Source organism: Heterodontus francisci, chromosome 20 (assembly GCF_036365525.1).
Source record: "Heterodontus francisci isolate sHetFra1 chromosome 20, sHetFra1.hap1, whole genome shotgun sequence".
NCBI lineage: Eukaryota > Metazoa > Chordata > Chondrichthyes > Heterodontiformes > Heterodontidae > Heterodontus > Heterodontus francisci.
In genome coordinates, this window is record NC_090390.1 from 67,056,795 (window position 1) to 67,078,815 (window position 22,021).

Genomic DNA, 22,021 nt, shown 5'->3' on the forward strand with positions numbered 1-22,021 from the left:
AAAGCAATATGGGATCATAAAACAAATAGAAAGGGGAACTAAGGGAAAAAGAATCAACTCCTGGAATATATTAGGGAAAAAATGTCAACCTTCTTCTTTCTTCTCAGACTTGTTGACATGAAATACTTAAACCTTTCAATATTCATTAACTGCAAATATTTGTTCCTAGCAGACAGCTTGAACTCAGTATAGATGAAAGAACCATCAGTAACACTTTAGATGAATATATCGTGTGAATGTTGATTATATCCTTTTGAGCTTTTTTTTAATTGTCGATGCTTTCTATTGTCCAGGAAATTCTGCTGCTGAACAGTCGACCTTCCACATGATGGTGCTGTTGAACTTCTTAGAAAGAAAAGAAGGCTCGACCTGCTCAACGCATTTCAAAACATTAATCACAATGATGCGGCAACAGCTGAATAGGGATCATGCAATTCGTTACTAAATAATCAGCACTGTCAACAATTGAGAGGAATTGCTACCATCCCGTGAATACTGATGTCGACAAGTTAAAATTGACCTGTGTTCCTTGTTTGGCGGATGAAGAACGATCATTCAGCTGAGGTACTGGAAGGCAATTACTGCCCAAAAGAGTAAATGCTATTCAATGGAGGAATGAAATCGACAGACATGTCAAGAATGTGTTACTTTTATTGTGTTTACATTAGGAAGTGCCAAGAAATGAGGCTACCACTGGTGCACTGACATTTGGCTGTTATTGTGAAATACAGCAATTCATACAAACATTAATTGATGATTTTTCCCTCAGTTGAAAAAGCAAAGCAGTCATCAAATCGAGCCAATACAAGAAAGAATATTTTTGAAAGAATAAAATCTCCAGGTAAATGGGACAACTTTTAATGTTGGAGGGTACATGTGATTATACATGAAACATAAGTCTGCAGTTCAAGATCTGGCATTCATCATTAGGCATTTGATTTCTTTCCAGCTCAGTGCTGTTACAATAAATTTAAAAATCAAATATTTTACATTTATATTTTTAATACTCAAAATAAAAGTATGTACAATACTTTAAATATTGTATATACAAAAATAAAAATAACTACTGGTTTGATTATTTAGGGAAAAATCCTGAACATTCTAAGTTTTGTCCATTTTAGTAATCGAGAAAGTAAGTGTAATATGTTTTAAATTACTGCATGACCACATCAGTACTTCATTTCAGCATGGTAAACATTAAGAATTAAGTACTAGCAAGCAGGTTGTGATTATATAGTAGCATTCTCCAGGTAGCTTTATGCCATTTTTTTTTCATTGAAACAAGGACAAATTCTTACTTTACATCCAGGAAATATAGATACTTGATCACATATTTGCATACATGTGGCATTTAGAGTAATACTTCTTGGCATTCCAGTAGTGTGATGAAATGATTGGTATTGCTAGACTCTTTTCACTTACAGCAAAGTCCCAATCTGAACTATAATATGACTCCCAGTTTTAGACATAATCAATAATTCTGAATTAGGGCATGAGGGCTTTTGGATGACTGGTGACATATTAATAATTGAGGAAATCAATGCCAGCTTTGACACATTTGGAAGTGGCAATATCAACCGCCATGGCTTTTATCTCAGTATCTCCAAACTGCATTAATGTTTGAATCTCTCTTCGCGCCGGCAGTGATAGACTATCAGTTCCCGTTAGATCAAGACGAAGAGTGCCACACTTCTTCACACTCGTATCAGTGATGAACTTAACATTATCATTTTCTGAGCAGTATATATTGATCACTATAACCATTTGTGATGGCTTTGCTGGAGTGTAACTGCGTTTCACAGTCTCTCCAAGAGCCACAGACTGGTCAGCTGTGATGAACTTGTCAAACACATCAGTACACCAGCGAGTGCCATCTTTAACCAGTAGCTTTTCAGTAGGGTGCTTCCCATCCGTAAATCGATTCAATACCCCAACTCCATAGGTCAATGGTGAACGCCTTACTTTAATGATAGTGGGGTCCAGTCCAAATAGCACTGCCCCTTTTAAAATAGTAAGTCCCACATCATGAGGAATTATGACACGGCACTTGTCAGCTAGATTTGATTGAACGGCCTGCTGAAGTAAAGGCGACTCAGCAAATCCACCCACCAAGAACAGAAACTTCAAACCTGAAACATCGGGTTTCTGGAAAAGATTAACTGGAGAAAAATATAGTGCATCAGAAATATCTTCTTATTAAGCACAGATGAGATCCTCATAACATAAGCCCTTCTGTCAAAGATGCTAGTGTTGCAAAATGGGGAAATTTCAGTATTACATTTTTGTTTTACCTCAGATGGGAAGGGTAAACATAATTTAAAAATTGGTTTCAGCTAGCTGTATTTGTAAAAGAATCCTTTTGACTCTGTGATGGGGATGGGAGGTATACATAAAATTGACTAGATTTATAGATATATCCAATGAGGATTTGCCTGGTCTTTGTTGGTGTCATTGCCGAGAAATTAGTTAGGTCAAAAATTGCTTAGTGAGGAAGGAATTCTCTCTTTGAAATGTTCATGTCTATTGTGAGGTAAACCACACCTGCCAAGAATGAGGCAAATAATTTTGTCATATGGAACATTAATTTTAAACTCTTACTGGACTGAAAACATGGCTGCACCTGCATTCTAAAATGACAGTGGCTGGAAACAGTTGCATTCGAAAAGACAGTTGCCTGGAGAAGACAATGGAACTGCTCCCTGCTTTAATTAACCAAATGGATTTTGATCAAAAGACATTGGATGTGTGAAAGTCAGGAGTCCAGCCCCCTACTGAGGATGTCTACTAAAATTGAAAGAATTCACAAAACCTCACCAGGCAGGTTGGTCCAATCACACGACTGGCCTGTTGGCCCAGGTTTGGTTTGAATTGTGACACAGAAAAAAAAACCACAGACTGCAACTGAACTTGAAGACAGAGCATCTTTCCCGGTCTCTCCCCCTCTCACACAAAGACATGGACCCACGGAGGAAATTAAGCCTCAAGACAGAAAACCATTGAAACAAATTTGAAAGCTTTTACTGGGCCCCAATGAGTTGGCAAGATTGAACTGCAATCAAAGGCTTTACATCAAACTCAAAAGACAGTAAATGATCTCCAGCTATTGCTCCTCACTTTAAGTTCAGTTGTGAATTAACAACTGGATTTGATATAGTTAATGAAAAATCATTATACTCATGTGTAGCATTGTATCATGAAAATGTCTCAGACATAGCAGGGACAGGGTGCAAGGTTTCGTCCATAATAGATTTGCTCTGCTTATGGAAACTACTTTCCTTTGATGTGAACACAAGTTAAAGGTTTGGGAGCAAGTTCAAAACACAACATCTGGTAAAAAAAAGTAAATTGCCTAGAAATCTGGACAACACATGAAAACTGTTCCACCAGATACCGTATTTTGGAATGCCCCACTAGAATGAAGACTATTTGTTGCTCTTTTATACAATTAAGAAATGCTGAAATTACACACATCGAAAAGAGAAAAACATGTTAACATCTTAGATGTGACCTTGCAGCGGGACTCACACCTGAACATTAGCCTTTCTTTCATTATAGATGCATATCCAAATTTGCATACTTTAAAAAACGTCTCTACTGTTTAGTTTAGTTTTTTTTAGTTTAGAGATACAGCACTGAAACAGGCCCTTTGGCCCACCGAGTCTGTGCCGACCATCAACCACCCATTTATACTAATCCTACACTAATTCCATATTCCTACCACATCCCCATCTGTACCTAAAATAAAAGCAAAATACTGCGGATGCTGGAAATCTGAATCAAAAACAAGAAATGCTGGAGTCACTCAGCAGGTCTGGCAGCATCTGTGGAAAGAGAAGCAGAGTTAACGTTTCGGGTCAGTGACCCTTCTTCGGAACTGGGTTGCGAAGAAGGGTCACTGACCCGAAACGTTAACTCTGCTTCTCTTTCCACAGATGCTGCCAGACCTGCTGAGTGACTCCAGCATTTCTTGTTTTTGTTCCCATCTGTACCTATATTTCCCTACCAGCTACCAATACTAGGGGCAATTTATAATGGCCAATTAACCTATCAACCTGCAAGTCTTTGGCATGTGGGACGAAACCGGAGCACCCGGAGGAAACCCACGCAGACACAGGGAGAACTTGCAAACTCCACACAGGCAGTACCCAGAATTGAACCCGGGTCGCTGGAGCTGTGAGGCTGCGGTGCTAACCACTGCGGTCTTTTACAATGTATTAGATTCTGTATTGGTTATTGTTTGATTGGGTATGAGATGACTGAAATATACAATTCGAATTTTAGAGATGAACCAAGAGTGGCCTAAGTGGAAGGAACTTCCTCATAATACCCTCCTAGCAAGGATATGATGCCATGTAATGAGAATATTGATTGAAGTCCAAGTACTTTTTACAGAAGGGGAAAATAGAGATTAAAACAATCTGTGATTCTCTCGTGGGCAAGTGACAATGACAACGACAGTGACAGAGACAAAGCCATGTGCTCATGGAGTAAAGATCTCTCCTGGTACTGAAGCAAAAAGACCTCTTTCCTGCCTACTTCCATCTCCTTCCCACGTAATTGAATCTTGTGAAAACACGTGAAACTCAAAGAGAGAAATGTTTCCTATGTGAACAAGGTTTTAAGATGACTATTGGGCCCCAACAAAAAGCGGAGCGAACCTGTGGGGAGAACGCCAAGAGCGAAGCCGATAAATTGAGCCCAAGGATCGAGGCCCAGTCACTTACCTTCCGGGAGCGGAACGGAGAGCAGTCCAGCTGCGCTGGAGTTTGAAAACAAATTGAGCAGTGATATCACAGGAAAGCTGCAAGGTGATTGGTTGGTGAGGCTGTTAGGGAATAACTCTAAATAGCTGGGTAAGTAACCAAAGTAAAGGGAAAGGTCTACAGTTTTTCTTTTAATATAGTAAGTAGTGGTTTTTTTAGGGAATCAAGGTCCCTAGTGTAAATAATCTAATTTTTGGTTATTTAAGGGGATAAATTAAGGGTAAGTCATGGCAGGGAAGCTCAGCAGCATGGAGTGCTCCTCCTGTGCAATGTAGGAAGTCAGGGAAGTGTCTCCAGCTGCAACTATTTGAAATCCGCGTTTTGGATCTGGAACGGCGGCTGGAGACACTCTGGAGCATCCGCAAGGCTGAGATCATCGTGGATAGCACATACAGGGAGGTGCTCAGGCAGAAAGGGAATGGGTGACCGCCAGGCAAAGCAGAAGAACTAGGCAGGTAGTGCAGGAGTTCCCTGGGTCCATCTCCCTATCTAACAGATTTTCCATTTTGGATACTGTTGAGGGAGATAGCTTCTCAGGGGAATGCAGCAAGAGCCAAGTCTGTGGCACCACAGGTGGCTCAGCTGCACAGGAGGGGAGGAAAAGGAGTGGAACAGCTATAGTGATAGGGGATTCTATTGTAAGGGGTACAGATAAGCATTTTTGTGGCTGCAAACGTGACTCCAGGATGGTATGTTGCCTCCCTGGTGCTAGGGTCAAAGATGTCAGGGAGCGGCTGCAGGACATTCTGAGGGGGGAGGATGAACAGTCAGAGGTCATGGTACACATTGGTACCAACGACATAGTTAGAAAGAGGGATGAGATCCTGCAACAAGAATTTAGGGAGCTAGGCAGTAGATTAAAAAGCAGGACCTCAAAGGTTGTAATCTCTGGATTACTCCCGGTGCTACGTGCTAGCGAGTATAGGAATAGGAGGATAGAGCAGATGAATGCGTGGCTGAAGAGATGGTGCAGGAGGGAGGGCTTTAGTTTCCTGGATCACTGGGTCTGTTTCTGGCAAAGGTGGGACCTGTACAAGTTGGACGGGTTGCACCTGAACCGGAACGGCACCAACATCCTTGCTGGGAGGTTTGCTAGTGCTGTTGCGGGGTGCGGGGTTTTAAACTAATTTGGCAGGGGGATGGGATACAGAGTGGAGGTACAGTAGGGGGTGATGCACAGTCAAATACAGAAGAGAAACTGAGTCAGTCTGGAAGGCAGAGCAAATACAGACCTGTTAAGGCACAAGTGAAAAATGCAAGGCTGGATTGCATCTATTTTAATGCAAGGAGTATTAATAGTAAGACAGATGAATTGAGGGCGTTGATTAGCACATGGGATTATGATATTATTGCTATCACAGAGAAATGGTTGAGTGAGGGGCGGGACTGGCAGCTCAATATTCCGGGGTATAGAATCTTCAGGCGAAACAGGGAGGGGATAAAAGAGGAGGTGGCATTGCACTGTTGTTCAAGGAGTCAATCACTGCAGTAAGGAGGGATGATATCTTAGAAGGTTCCTCAAATGAGACCATATGGATAGAACTTAAAAACAAAAAGAGGGAAATCACTTGGCTGGGAGTGTACTCCAGGCCTCCAAACAGACAGGGAGAGATAGAGGAGCAGATATGGAGGCAAATCTCAGAGAGGTGTAAAAATAATAGGGTAATAATAGTAGGGGATTTCAACTTCCCCAATATCAACTGGGATAGTCTTAGTGCAAAAGGCTGAAAGGGGGCGGAATTCTTAAAATGCATACAGGAGAGCTTTTTCAGCCAGTACGTAGAAAGTCCTACAAGAGAGGTGGCAGTACTGGACCTAATCCTAAGGAATGAAGCCTGACAGGTGGTAGAAGTGTCAGTGGGGGAGCATTTCGGGGATAGTGACCATAACTGTAAGATTTAAGTTAGTTATGGAAAAGGACAAAGATGGGCCAGAAATAAAGATACTGAATTGGGGGAAGGCCGATTTCAATATGATAAAACAAGATCTGGCCAAAGTGGACTGGGAGCAGCTATTTGGAGGAAAGTCTACATCAGACCAGTGGGACTCATTCAAGGAGCAAATAATGTAAGTTCAGAGCCAACATGTACCCGTTTAAGTGAAGGGTAGGACCAACAAGTCCCAGGAACCCTGGATGTCAAGGGATATAGAGGATTGGATCAGTAAAAAAAAAGGGCTTATGGCAGACTCAGAGCGCTGAAAACAGCAGGGGCACTAGAGCAGTATAGAAAGTGTAGGGGGATACTTAAAAAAGTAATTAGGAGAGTGAAGAGGGTCATGAAAAAACACAGGGGGGCAAGATAAAGGAAAATCCTAAGGCATTTTATAAGTATATTAAGGGCAAGAGGATAACCAGGGAAAGAGTAGGGCCCATTAGGGACCAAAGTGGCAATCTGTGTGTGGAGCCGGAGGACATAAGTGAGGTTTTAAATGATTACTTTTCATCTGTGTTCACTATGGAGAAGGACGATGTAGATGTACAGATCAGGGAGGGGGATTGTGATATACTTGAACATATTAGCATTGAAAGGGAAGAAGTATTAGCTGTTTTAGCGGGCTTAAAAGTCGATAAATCCGCAGGCCCACTTGAGATGTATCCCAAGCTGTTATGTGAGGCAAGAGAGAAGATAGCAGGGGCTCTGACACAAATTTTCAAATCCTCTCTGGCCACAGGAGAGGTACCAGAGGATTGGAGGACAGCGAATGTGGTACCATTATTCAAGAAGGGTAGCAGGGATAAACCAGGTAATTACAGACCAGTGAGTCTAACATCAGTGGTTGGGAAATTATTGGAAAAAACTCTGAGGTACAGGATAAATCTCCACTTGGAGAGGCAGGGATTAATCAGGGATAGTCAACATGGCTCTGTCAGGGGGAGATCGTGTCTAACTAACTTGATTGAATTTTTCGAGGTGGTGACTCGATGTGTAGATGAGGGTAAAGAAGTTGATGTAGTCTACATGGTCTTCAGTACGGCTTTTGATAAGGTCCCACATGGGCGATTGGTTAAGAAGGTAAGAGCCCATGGGATCCAAGGCAATTTAGCAAATTGGATCCAAAATTGGCTTTGTGACAGGAGGCAGAGGGTGATGGTCAAGGGTTGTTTATGCGAGTGGAAGCCTGTGGCCAGTGGTGTACCACAGGGATCGGTGCTGGGACCCTTGCTGTTTGTAGTGTACATTAATGACTTAGACGTGAATATAGGAGGTATGATCAGTAAGTTTGCAGATGACACAAAAATTGGTGCCGTCGTAAATGATGAGGAGGAAAGCCTTAGATTACAGGATGATATAGATGGGCAGATGAAATGGACGGAACAGTGGCAAATAGAATTTAATCCTGAGAAGTGTGAAGTGATGCATTTTGGGAGGACTAACAAGGCAAGGGAATATACAATGGATGGTAGGACCCTAGGAAGTACAGAGGGTCAGAGGGATCTTGGTGTACTTGTCCATAGATCACTGAAGGCAGCAGCACAGGTAGATAAGGTGGTTAGGAAAGCATATGGAATACTTGCCTTTATTAGCTGAGGCACAGAATATAATATAAGAGCAGGGAGGTTATGATGGAGCTGTATAAAATGCTAGTTAGGCCACAGCTGGAGTACTGTGTACAGTTCTGGGCACCACACTATAGGAAGGATGTGATTGCACTGAAGAGGGTACAGAGGAGATTCACCAGGATGTTGACTGGGTTGGAGCATTTCAGTTATGAAGAGAGACTGAAAAGGCTAGGGTTGTTTTCCTTAGAGCAGAGAAGGCTGAGGGGAGACATGATTGAGGTATGCAAAATTATGAAGGGCCTTGATAGGTTAGATAGGAAGAAACTTTTTCCCTTAGCGGAGGGGTCAATAACCAGAGGGCATAGATTTAAGATAAGGGACAGGAGGTTTAGAGGGGATTTGAGGAAAAATGTTTTCACTCAGAGGGTGGTTGGAATCTGGAACACACTGCCTGAAGGGTGGTAGAGGCAGGAACCCTCACAACATTTAAGAAGTATTTAGATGAGCACTTGAAATGCCATAGCATACAAGGCTACGGGCCAAGTGCTGGAAAATGGGATTAGAATAGTTTGGTGCTTGATGGCCTGTTTCTGTGCTGTATAAATCTATGACTGCATGACCTGTGGAAAATGACCTATGAGAAAAATCTTTTCAAATGTCAAGGGCCAGAGGCTGGAGTTTCTTTGAATTGATGTGAACATTAGGCTACATAGATCAACTACAACAAAGCCTATATATACATGTTCTCAAGTAGTTTACATTGTAATGACTATGAGGTAGATTTTAACTTTCACCACCAATGGAAAAAATAGTGGTAGCAAATCGGCCGCTAATTACACATTCTGCCTGAATTCCCTTTTCATTGTGGAGAGAAAAAATCAGGCAGGGTGTACAATGCGTGGTCAATTTATTACTGCCAGTTGGTGGGAAATCGTTCAGCGATGCAATGTTTTTAAAAATTAGTACAATGAAAAATAACACACTGTATTGTCAAACAGATATATTAAAGGTATTGTATTAGATTATTGATAGACCTGAATTGATGATTTTAATTTGTTGATAACTGTTGCAAAAACCCAGGCTGATGCTATTTTGCTCAGGCTCCGATCATTTCAATCTTCTGCCTCAGAGCTGCTGCTGTGAAATAACTAAGATTGATAGCCACTATGGACAATATGCTCAAAATTATAATAAACTATAAACATATAACCTAATGGCAAGAAATAAAACCAGAAAATGCTGGGAATACTCAGGCAGCATCTGTGGAGAGAGAAACAGAGTTAATGGGCTGAATTTTAAGAGGCCTCTGGTGTTGGGGGTCGTGGCGGGGGCGGGGGGGGGGGGGGGTGCTGGCCCAGAAAATTCTTCCAGGAGAGGCCTCCCACGGCCCCCAACGCCAAGAAGGCCCTGCCGCATTTTACTGGCAGAGGCGAGGCCTCGGTATGGCCCCCCCCACCCCACCCCCTGCTGGCAAGCAGCGGGGCCTTCATTTACCAACTCAAACTTATTCAAAAAACTGTTCATTAACTTACCTGGACCGGGCGGCCGTCCCACGCCGATATTGCAGCCGGTAGCTGGAAGACCCATGCCTTCCGAACCCCGTTCAGGGATTCAAGGTAAGACACTGGTGGGGAGGGGGGAGGAGTGAAATTATCAGGGCGGGGAGGGGAGCAGGAAAAATTTTTTTATTGGCTGTGGGGAATGTGGGAACGGGTTGAAGGGCAAATATGACGAGATTGGAGGGGAAAGTGCGGGTTGGGAATAAAATAAATCTTCGAGATATATGCCAATAAAAAAAACATTGGAGGGGTTGGGAAAGGGCCTCCAGCTTTTAATTACTTTTTTAAAGATAATGCACAGAAATGTACCTTTAAAAATTCACTTTGTTCCTAAGGGCTTGAAGCCCTTTAAAAATGGCGGTGCTGACGGGGACGGGGCAGTTGCCCCCTCTAATTCATCGGGGGCGGCCATTCCACCCCCTCCATTTAAATGAGCCTCCGTGTGAATATCCTGGGGGCTCAGCGGCAGCGCTCTGTGCCTGAAGGATGGCGACTTCAAAGAACGCCGCCATGATTTGCAGCGTGCTAATAAAATTCAGCCCAATGTTTCAGGTTGACGACCTTTCATCGTGAAAGGTCATCGACCTGAAATGTTAACTCTGTTTCTCCCTCCACAGACGCTGCCTGACCTGCTGAGTATTTCAAGCATTATCTGATTTTATTTCAGATTTCCAGCATCCACAGTATTTTACTTTCCTAATAGCAAGAGTGTACTGCTGTCCATTTTTCCATTTGCCCTTTCACACTGGAGTCCACTATATCATTCAGTTTTTCTTTATGTTGTGATGGCCTCTGTAGATCTGAAACCCGTTATAGATGCTCAAAGAGTACATAATTAGTAATGCAGTCATGCTGATATTTTGCTGATTGTTGTCTTGTATAAAACTAAGGGGCTTTGTATCCGAGATCTCAATAAACAATGTGATAAAGCAGCTCGAAACATAGACAGTTTAAAAATGACTTGTGTTTCTAAGACCCCTGGGCAACCTCAACCTTTTAGCTATGATATTCATGATGCATTTTCATATTACTAAATTCCAATTATAGGACTTAGTTTACTCTGGATAATTTATAAATAATATGTATTTGTACATTAATTGCTCTCTAAACTAACCAAGTCAATCATTAATTACATCTAATAACTCTGCTTTTACATCTCAACATTGTACTCACGTAGATGTTGGATGATATGGTCAACAGTGGGCTTAAATAGAGCATTCATAGCATCTGGATTCATCCTTAGCATCCCTTGGGACGACCACTTTACAAAATTCACACTGTAGGAAAAATAGGATAACTATTGAGCCAATGCACAATAGAAGGATGAGAACCTCGGAATCCAGCTATCATTTGCTGTGCGTCAATAATTGCTAACTGGAAGAATAACTCTGAGAAAGAAAACAGGTCAGGCTTACAGCAGGGTAAGAAAGGCGGGTGGAAATCTCACCCTGTTGCTACCCTGTCAGAGAGAGGGAAATCAGCCCTGTGTGTCAAAGGGTTCGAACAAAAGGCTCTGCCCAGCCGTTACTGCTATATTCAAATCTTCTCACTCATGACAGAGAGTGACCCATAACTCCCTGGAATCTCAGGTATCAGGTGTTTGCCCCTCCTGGGAATATGGCTCTAACCTTCACAAGGGCAAGGCCTTGAAATCCTTGAAGCCATGTGGCTAAACCTATTGGAGCTGGAGATGCAGAAGGGCTAGGTTTGGTTTGGTTCACCAAATGGGTGGACAAGTGGCAGATGAAATTTAATGCAGAAATGTGTGAAGAAATTCATTTTGTTAGGAAGAACAAGGAGAGGCAAAATAAAACAAAGGATACAATTCTAAAGGGGATACTGTGCAGAAATCACTGAAGGTAGCAGGGCAGGTTGAGAAAGCAGTTAATAAAGCATACGGGATCCTGGGCTTTAAAAATAAGGGCATAGAATACAAAAACAAAGAGGTTATGATAAACCTGTATAAAACACTGGTTCGGCCTCAACTGGGGTATTGTATCCAGCTCTGGGCACCACACTTTAGAAAGGATGTTAAGGCATTAGAGAGGGTGCAAAAAAGATTCACGAGAATTGTTCCAGGGATGAGGAACTTCAGTTATGTTGGGTTGGAGAAGCTGGGACTGTTCTCCTCGGAGAGGAGAAAATTAAAAGGAGACTTGATAGAGATGTTCAAAATCATGAGAGATCTGAACAGATTAGGTAGACAGAAACTGTTCCCATTGGTGGAAGGATCCAGAACTAGAGGACACCGATTTAAGGTAATTGACAAAAGAAGCGACGATGACATGAGGAGAAACTTGTTTATGCAGCGAGTGGTTAGGATCTGGAATGCACTGCCTGAGAGTGTGGTGGTGGCAGGTTTAATTGAGGCCTTCAAAAGAGTATTGAATAACTACCTGAAGAGAAAAAAATTGCAGGACTAACATATGAACAGGATTATGGGGAAAAGGCAGGAGAGTAGGACTAGGTGAGTTGCTCTTGCAGAGATCTGGCACAGACATGATGGGCTGAATGGCCTCCTTCTACACTGTAACCTATGTTCCTATGTCTGTGCAAGCTCATTTCTAAACCTATCCAAAACTAATCCCATTGCCCTACTCTGTTCCTATAGTCTTATATCTTTCACTGCTTCAAATATTTATCCAATTTTCTCCTAAAAAATAATTCTCTCTGCCTCATATTATCCTTTGTGTAAAGAGATTTCTCCAAATCTAACACTTTACTCTCTTACTGATAGTTTTAAGCTGATGATGCTTCATCACCAACTCCTCAAACAGAGGACATTGTCTTTCCAAGTCCACTCTATCAAAAATCGTCACCATTTACAAAACCTCTATTAAGTTAACTGGGACTTCTAGCATAGTGGTTATGTTAATGGATTAATACAAACATAAGAACATACGAATTAGGAGCAGATGTAGGCCATTCAGCCCCTTGAGCATGCTCTGCCATTCAATAAGGTCATGGCTGATCTGTTTACCACACTCCCATCTACCCCCGATAACCTTTGATTCCTTTGACTAACAAGAATCTATCTACCCCCGCCTTAAAATTATTCAATGACCTCACCTCCACCACCTTCTGAGGCAGAGTTCCAAAGTCGCACAACCCTCTGTGAGAAAAAAAATTCTCCTTATCTCTGTTCTAAAGGGCGCCCCCTAATTTTAAAAGAGTGCCCCACTAGTCCTGGACTCACCCACAAGAGGAAACATCCTTTTCACATCCACCTTGTCAAGACCGTTCAGGATCTAATATACTTAGAGTCAGTCAGAGTCAGAGAGATACAGCACTGAAACAGGCCCTTTGGCCCGAGTCTGTGCCGACCAACAACCACCCAATTATACTAATCCTACATTAATCACATATTCCCTACCACATCCCCACCATTCTCCTACCACCTACCTACACTAGGGGCAATTTACAATGGCCAATTTACCTATCAACCTGCAAGGGTTTGGCTGTGGGAGGAAACCAGAGCACCCGGCAGAAACCCACACAGTCACAGAGAGAACTTGCAAACTCCACACAGGCAGTACCCAGAACCAAACCGGGTCACTGGAGCTGTGAGGCTGCGGTGCTAACTACTGCGCCACTGTGCCGCAATCATGTCTCCCCTCACTCTTCTAAACTCCAGTGAAAACAAGCCCAGTCTGTCCAACCTTTCCTCATAAGACAACCTGCTCATTCCAGGTATCAATCTCGTATACCTCCTCTATACTGCCTCCAACGCATTTACATCCTTCCTTGAATAAGGAGACCAAAACTGCACACAGTATTTGAGATGTGGTCTCACCAATGCCCTGTATAACTGAAGCATAACATCCTTACTTTTATTTTCCATTCCTCTCATAATAAAGGATAGCATTCCATTAGCCTTCTTTATTACTTGCTGTACTTGCATATTAACTATTTGTGACTCATGCACTAGAACACCTAGATCCCTCTGCACCTTGGAATTCTGCAGTCGTTCTCACTTAAGTAATACTCTGCTTTTTTATTCTCCATGCCAAAGTGAACAACTTCACATTTTCCCACATTATATTCCATCTGCCAGATTTTTGCCCACTCACTCAACCTATCTATATCAGTCTGCAACCTCCTTACGTCCTCTTCACAGCATACTTTCCTGCCTAACTTTATGTCATCTACAAATTTAGCTACCATTGTCATCGCTCCCCTCACCTAAGTCATTGATATAAATTGCAAAAAGTTGAGGTCCCAGCACAGACCCCTGCAGGACTCCATTCATCACATCCTGCCACTCAGAAAAGGACCCATTTATGCATAATCTGTTTTCTGCCAGCCAGCCAATCTTCTACCCACTACACCATGAGCTCCTACTTTGTGCAATAACCTTTTAATAATCCAGAGGCCTGGACAAATGATCTGGAGGCATTAGTTCAGATCCCACCACAGCAGCTGGGAATTTAAATTCAGTTAATTAAATAAATCTGGAATTAAAATAAGTTAATATCAGTAATGGTGACCATGAAACTACTAGATTGTTGTAAAAACACATCTGGTACATTAACTTTCTTTAGGGAAGAAAATCTGATGTCCTTACATGGTCTGGCCTATATATGATTCCAGACGCACAGCAATGTGGTTGACTCTTGACTGCCCTCTGAAGTGGCCTAGCAAGCCACACAACAACCCCCTTCTCAAAGGCAATTAGGGTTGGGCAAAGAATGCTGGCCTTGCCAGTGACACCCACATCCTTTGAATGAATTAGGGGGAAAAAAATCCTCTTGGACTTCTCTGCTCCAATAGAAACAGCCCCAGTATCACAACTGTCTCCTCATAGCTATAGATTCCCGTCCCTGGCACAGTTCTGGTGAACCTACACTGAAGTCAATCCCCCCCCTTTAGAGCCTACAGCTTCAGGTGTCTTGCTTTAAAAAGGATGCTGGATGAGCATCACACATATGTGGAGGCCTGAGGATCATCTCGAGGAGTTCAATTCCAACCAGTATTCAAGAAGGATTAGACACAATGCAACACTATCTGGAATGAATGGTGGCACCAAAAACATCTGCATCTGTTCCCTCGACTAGAGAGACCTACAGACCAGTTACTGCATTGCACATGGATGCTTTGAACACTCGCCTTTAGGCCTTGGGGAACATTTTGGAGAGAACAATGGCAACCAGCTTCTGAGTTAAGAGATTCAGGTGACATCAAGTCTGCCTTCTTGGTGATCAGATCCAGTGCACAAAGTATTTGGCCAGTGTCACCTTCAGCTGATTGTCCTGACTCCTGATGACAGATTATGTGACTTTTCCAGCAAGGCCTCTCAAATGGCCTGCTTATGTTGGCATGATACTGAACCAGGCTGCCCATGTAACTGATGAAAATTCTTCCCAGAATTTAGAAGCCCTGAGATGAGGGTCACATTGGTCCTAAGTGGGTTATGCTACTACAGCACAGCAAACACCACTGAGAGCCTGGGCCTTTGGGTACCCCCTTGCTGGAGTACCAACGTAACAACAGCACTGAGAGACACCAGGGTTAGGCATAGTGGTAAAAAGAAATATCTGTTGTAAATATATTGGTACACAGTAAAACCTCTGCATAATAAAAAATCCAATATTCTGAGTAATGCCTTGTGTCTGTTTTCATATGTTTGAGAGTGTATTTAGAGGTCAGTTTACAATAAGACACAGAGACCTAGAAATTTCATTGCACAGCACTTGTTTATCACAAGACCCAAAATGGCAGGCAGGAAGTGCATGCACATTGTTGGCTTAAAGGGCACTGCCCACATATTGGGCAAGGACAAATAAGAGGTATTCTTTACCCCATGCCGGAAGCAGGCATTAGTCCCTGTGCACATGCAAATAGGGACCTAACACCTACTTGAGGTCACCACTCCAAGATTGGTTGCCCTGAGTCAGTCAGTTCCAGTGCAGGCAACAGTCAGGAAAACCAGTCCATGGGATTGCCAGCAACAAAGAAGGTAAGTAGCTTACCTGAAATTTACACCAGATTTAACCCCCATTCCCCCATCCTGAGTCTCACCAATTCCCTCCCCCATCACCTCTCTGCTATCCCCCATTCATAGATCCCATGGCCTCCTCTCCTGACCTCTGATAGCCCACACTCCCAGTTCCCTGCCTCCTGGTCTCCACACCCTCAAGATAGCAAACTAAACTAGAGAGCAGTAAACTAACCTCAGCGCTCTGGATTTATGGCATCATTAGCTTAACGATAACCCACATGTATCCATTAATTTGCATGTATCATCACTGTCCCATACTCCTGACAGGGAAGACTCAGATAGGCTGAGATACTTCGATTAACCAGCATGGCAAACCAATACAGTACAAATTAAAGCATAAGGTATTTGTACTCAGTCTACGTACCTGCTTTTTCTAAGGGCGTGCTCCACACTGTGACCTCGGAACTTCTTATAGTAATCGATGAATGAGAAAGGCAAGTTGATATTGAGTGGATTGATTCGTCCAGGAGAAGCAGCCCTTTTACGCGACTCAAATGCTATCATCAAATCTACCCAAGCTGCTGGGCGTTTGATTTTAAACTGTTCAATGAAATCCTCCCCAAAAATTTTACAGAGAAGTTTTTCAAATTCATAGTCAACCCCTATAGAGCCGTAGGGACCACCTGGAATTTAAAAAGATGGAAGTGAGTCAAAAACAATAATAACTTGCTTTATTTAGCTCCTTTAACATAGTAAAATGACCCAAGGTGATTCGCAGCAGCATTATCAAAAAAAATTTGACACTGTGTCACATAAGGCGGTATTAGGACAAGTGATCAAACACTTCGTCAATGAGGTAGGTTTCAAGGAGTGTCTGAAAGGAGGAGAGAGCATTAGATGGGCAGAGATGTTTAGGAGGGAATTCCAAAGCTTAGGGTCCAGGCAGCTGAAGGCATGACTTGCCAATGGTGGAGCAACAAAATTGGGGGATGCTCAAGAGTCCAGAATTGGAAAAGTGCAGAGATCACAGAGGGCTGCAGAAGTTTACAGAGATAGGCAGGGAAAGTGGTTGTTAGCTCATCTCAGGGTCAAATTGGATGCCAAGGTCGCCAATGGCCTGGTTCAGTCTCAGACAGGGGCCAGAAAGAGGGATGGAGTTGGTGGCTGGGGAATGGAGTTTGTGGCAGGGACCGAAAACGATGGCTTCAGTCTTCTCAATATTTAGTTGGACGTAATTTCAGCTCATCCAGTACTGGATGTCAATCAAGCAGCGTGACAAATCAGAGATAGTGAAAGGGCCGGGAGAGGTTATGCTGGTGAGGTTAAGGTGGGTGTCATCAGCTTACATGTGGAAGCTTTTGTATTTATGGATGATGTTGCTGAGGGACAGCATGCAGATGACAAAATAGGAAAGAGCCAAGGATAAATCCTTGGGGGAACTCCAGAGGTAATGGTGTGGGAATGGGAATAGAAGCCATTGCAGGTAGTTCTGTGGCTACAAATGGATAGATAAGAATGGAACCAGGCAAGTGCTGTACCACCTACGACGGATGGGCTAACAGAGGAAAGGCACTGCAGAAAGATGATGTGGTCAACCTTGTTGAAGACTGCAGACATGTCGTGAAGGATGAGTGGGGATAGTTTACCACGGTCACAGTCACAAAGGATGTCATTTGTGATTTTGAAAAGGGCTGTTTCAGTACTTTGGCAAGGGTGGAAACCTGGTTTGAGGGGCTCAAAATGCTTAATATGACTTGAAAATGGATCAATGATGTTGCACAAACATTTAATTTAATTTAATTGAGTTTCATGTTAAAACAGTTAGCACCTCTATCAAGAATGTGATATAAATGTGTTAAGCATCTGTATGATAACCCCCACAACCCTCACAGTCATTTTAAGGCCTCTGATACTATATAATTCGATTTTGAATATTTTCCTGAAGGATATTTATCTGGTTTTTATATTAAGTGCCTTACATTTTCTTACTGTATTAGATTTGAGAACTCAACGGTTATATAGGATTAGCACCAACAAATCTTCTCCTATCGAGTTGTGATATAACCAATTGATGAAAGCAGAGGATTTCTACAGCTACTGCTTTGTTTCTATGGTAGCCAGAAAAGGAACAACAATTTTTTCAGTACATGTTGTGGTTAGTAATTTAGTTCTCTGTCTGAGTTATCAAATACAATAGGAATCCCGTTCATCTGTAATTGGATCATGGCACTTATTCATTTTTACTGTGTATGCAGAGTCAGGGACCAGTTTGGGTGGATACTAGGCAGATGGTGGCTGGAGTGTATCTGTCACCCACCACATGTCATGGCAAGAGGCCTGGCTAATTTTCATGGTTGGGAAGCATTAACGCATCAGAAATAAGCTGACCATGCATTTAGCAGACAACTCATCAGTCAGGAGGGGGCAGAATGTTCAGTGGCTCCTCCATGGGACCAAACTACTGAGTTCCATTAAAGGGGGATGGTACATAATCGCATCGGGGGAAGGAATGGCAATGGGGAGATTAGATGCAGGCATGCCAATTTTTGAATGTTTCTCTTGGCGCAACAAAAATCATTCTAAAATACATATCTTTTCCATTTTGGAGCGGTTACCCATGAGTCCTTTAAAGACCGCTGGTTAGGACACTCTATGGACAGTTCCATTGGGCAGGGCTTGTGCAACCTCCATTCTGCCCAATTGCATCCATATTATGAACCACATTAAAATGATGGTGGCTCAGATGTCAGCAGGAATGGGGTGGTAAGAGCTTTGCCAACAAGTTTTCAGCACACTAGTGCCCTATTCCTGCTTGACAGAAGGGATGTAAATTGGCTCTCACTTGTCTGCCTTTAAATTAACCAAACACTTGACAATTGAATGTAATTTAGTTTTGCATTTTATGAATAAGAGGAAGATTATTTTCCAATTTTATTCCAGAATTCGTTCTTCCTTTCCTGAAGGTGCTGACTCATCTCAAGTGCCAGCAGCCAGCTAGTACATTACCCAGGAAGACACCCTTCAGGTGTGAACCTGGACAGAATTTTAGGAAGCTATTTTTCCAAGTGATCCTCACAGCTGAGCCTGACTGTGACATCTTTCATTCACACGGCTCATTTTCTATTAGAGAGATACTCGATAGCATTTATGAGGGAAAGCCCAAGTGAAATGTTCCCTTATCGAGTCCAGATTCGTTTTTGCCACCATCTTGTCTAAGATCAGATAACTCATTAAATACAATGGGGGTGAATTCACACGAAGGTTCTCCTGATTGGCCGCCATAACTGTAGCAAAAGATTTTCAGAAACCCCTGGAGAAACACTGCAGATTTTCACCAATGCTATGGCACCAGATTGGGAGAACTCTGATGGAAATGTACCCTCAAGGATCCAAACTAATATCTTCCTGACCTGTAGATGTAGCACATGAGCTGGTATATTCATCCACTAAGCTATCAGAATAGCTCTGACAAATCAAGACTAAATGTACTTCTATTAATTTACCTGTGTGTGGTTAGTCGAAGTGCCTTGTTTAGGTACTTACAATGTTCCATTCCAACACTGTGGGATATTGCATAATGGCAATAGGTACAAAAGCCCTACTTTTACCTGAAGCTTTATAGAGTTCTTTCAGGTGTCCTTCAGGTAGTTTCACTTCATGAACAGTGAGATCTACAGTACCACCTCCACAGTCAACCACAATATAGCGATCACCTAAATGAAACAAATTGCACTTTTAACTGTATTCATAAAAAACTTTCCTGAAACTGCAATTTATAATATACATATGGATTGCAATAACATTGTAAACGCATCTTTCAAAATAGTCATGTAATGATGCATATGCTTATTTGAAACCACAGCTTAACATTGAGCAGTGCATTTCAACAAAGAATCTTCAACTGTCATTGCTCAGAAAGACCACAAACACTTGTCATTATGCATCTAAAATCATTAACAAATTAAATATCATATGTGTTAAAGAATCACCAAGATTAGCATTGATCCCTAGTATAAGACTTATTCCTCTGAACTACCTTTAGTGCATTGGTTAATGACTTCATGCCAAATTCCTGCCTGCGTTGTTTAAATTATGATTATTTTATAAACTTGCTAAAATAGCGCAAAAAGAAATTTAATGTAAACACATTAACTAATGTATTAAGAAACACACACACACACAAATTCAAGTCCTTACAGTTCAAAGTATGGTAGGTATGTGAGGTAATTAATTTAAACATGTTGTAGTACTGTATTATCTAAATAGTGTTTTTGCCTTTCCTTCCATACATACTTTTGTTGAGGCTGTAATACACTACAAAGTGCAGTTAGTGAAACATCTTAGCTATCTAAGCAGACTATGAAGTTAATAGAAACTACTGTACGAAAGATATTAGGTATATGAATGTAAAGTATTATTAAGAAGTGTGTGTTGTATGACAAATATTTGAAACTCATTTATGCAAGGTTATTGCTGGAAATGTGAGCGTCCCTTTAAAAAAAATATTATTGTTAAAGATAAATAATAGAGATGTATTGAGGCATGGTGCAAAAGCAGCACAGTCATGGACAGCATGTCACAGATTGCGGTGAAGTGATAGCAGACCTCTTCTTTGATCTCCCTTTCCTCTCCGATATGAATATCAATGTCCCACAGAAACAGAATATGCAAGGTTAACAGGAAATGGCACCATTGCCAGCAACATGAAAATCAGCAAGAGCCAAGAATGCCAGGAAAGAAGACACTACCTTGCTCCAATTCTGACCAGATTTCTCCTATGACATTTTCCACCAAAAAGGTGCGACTCTGCCGATTACGTCGTGTGTATTCTTTAGCTAGTTGTTGATAGAGAGAAAATAACTGAGCATAACACAGAAAGAAACAGAAATGCTGTCAACCTGCAACAATTCAGTTACTTAAGAAGGGTTTGTTCAGAATTTAATGGCATTTAATGAAAGAAAGAAACCTGGCTTTGCACAGATTTATTTTAAGATGCTTTATTATCAGGTAAAGTTTTGAATTGCTGTGAAGTATTGGGTGAGAGGATGGGATGTGAACATTGATATTTTTAGTAAAGCTTTCCAAATATTAATATACACTTAAAATTTATATGAAATTCCTTTGCCACTATTTTAATGCAGTTTTTCACTTATTTATTTTAAATGGATTAGTACCTTTGTTTTAAAAATGGACTGAGGAATATCATATAAATTCATTAAAAATTGGTATCCTAATATTGGAAACAGTACTTTCTAAGCTTATATTTTGTCCTTGGTTCACACTTAAGCAAAATAAAATTAAAATTTTAGCAGAAAATCTGACATAATACAAATTCATTAAAAAAACATATTTTCCAAAATGCATAAAACCAAATTTGAGTACTACATTTTAAAAAATTCATTTCCTCCTAGATGATTTAAAGATTTGGAAAGAAATTCCATTACATCCTGTAACAATATCGGTCAAGAATATGTTTTTACTAGGAAGTTAGGTTTTATTATCCCTTGTGGATTAAGCGTGCAATATTTTTGTGTTTAATTTCCTCTGGCACTACAGTAATTCTTTGAAAATAAATAGGTTCACAATTATCTTATAAAAGGGAACAAGGGACTAACAAGTGCTTTAACCAAAAATCAAATCCTCAAATAACAGTTCAGTTTGTATTACTCTTGAATAGCCTATTTTATTTGAATTAATGATGCTGAAGAATTCGAGTTCCAATTCTATTAAAAGTGCTGCGAGATCTGAGCTCAGTTTGTACTTTATTTCTTCTGTCCTTATAATCTGGGCCACCAAGAGATGCTTTCTCCTTTCTGCAAACACAATTTCTAAAACACATCTTCTTTCTTTGCTTGGCCTCATTTTGCGAGGAAATTAGAAAAAAAAATATTTTAAATATCATTCGAACTGCCTTCAGAAAGATTTTATTTGGTCCAGATCATCCTAGATGGTTGCAAGTGAAAACCATATGCAGGCATTATATGGAATCTGCCTGGTTGCAAGAAATAGAGAAGTAACAATAGCAAAAGGCAGCATGCAAATATAAAGATGATGATGATGATGATGAAGAAATGTATCTGTAATATTTCTTATGGTTGATACCATCTTCAAGCTAGTCATCTTAAAATGTGTTCATTATTTTAACTATTTCTCACCAAAAATATCAGGAAATTACTTTTTTTTTTAATAAAGTGATTGGGATTTCCTGAGGACAGAATAAGACGTTACGTAAATACAAGATCCTTTATTTTTTCATTTT

At 41.3% G+C, this 22,021-nt stretch overlaps 1 protein-coding gene across 3 annotated transcripts in view; it reads right to left on the reverse strand.

Annotated features, from left to right (window-relative positions):
* Window positions 1-638: 638 nt before the first annotated feature.
* hspa12a (heat shock protein 12A) overlaps window positions 639-22,021 on the reverse strand; it is a 142,147-nt gene continuing 120,764 nt past the window's right edge. For 2 of the 3 annotated variants that reach the window (XM_068052973.1, XM_068052975.1), the window contains exons 8-12: window positions 20,511-20,597; window positions 19,371-19,475; window positions 16,187-16,445; window positions 10,998-11,101; window positions 639-2,159 (exon numbers count right to left, since the gene is read on the reverse strand). In XM_068052973.1, coding sequence (XP_067909074.1) covers window positions 1,522-2,159; window positions 10,998-11,101; window positions 16,187-16,445; window positions 19,371-19,475; window positions 20,511-20,597 — 1,193 coding nt within the window. In that variant the 3' untranslated portion in view covers window positions 639-1,521. The remainder of the gene's footprint in view (window positions 2,160-10,997; window positions 11,102-16,186; window positions 16,446-19,370; window positions 19,476-20,510; window positions 20,598-22,021) is intronic. The other variant, XM_068052974.1, reaches the window with a different exon arrangement.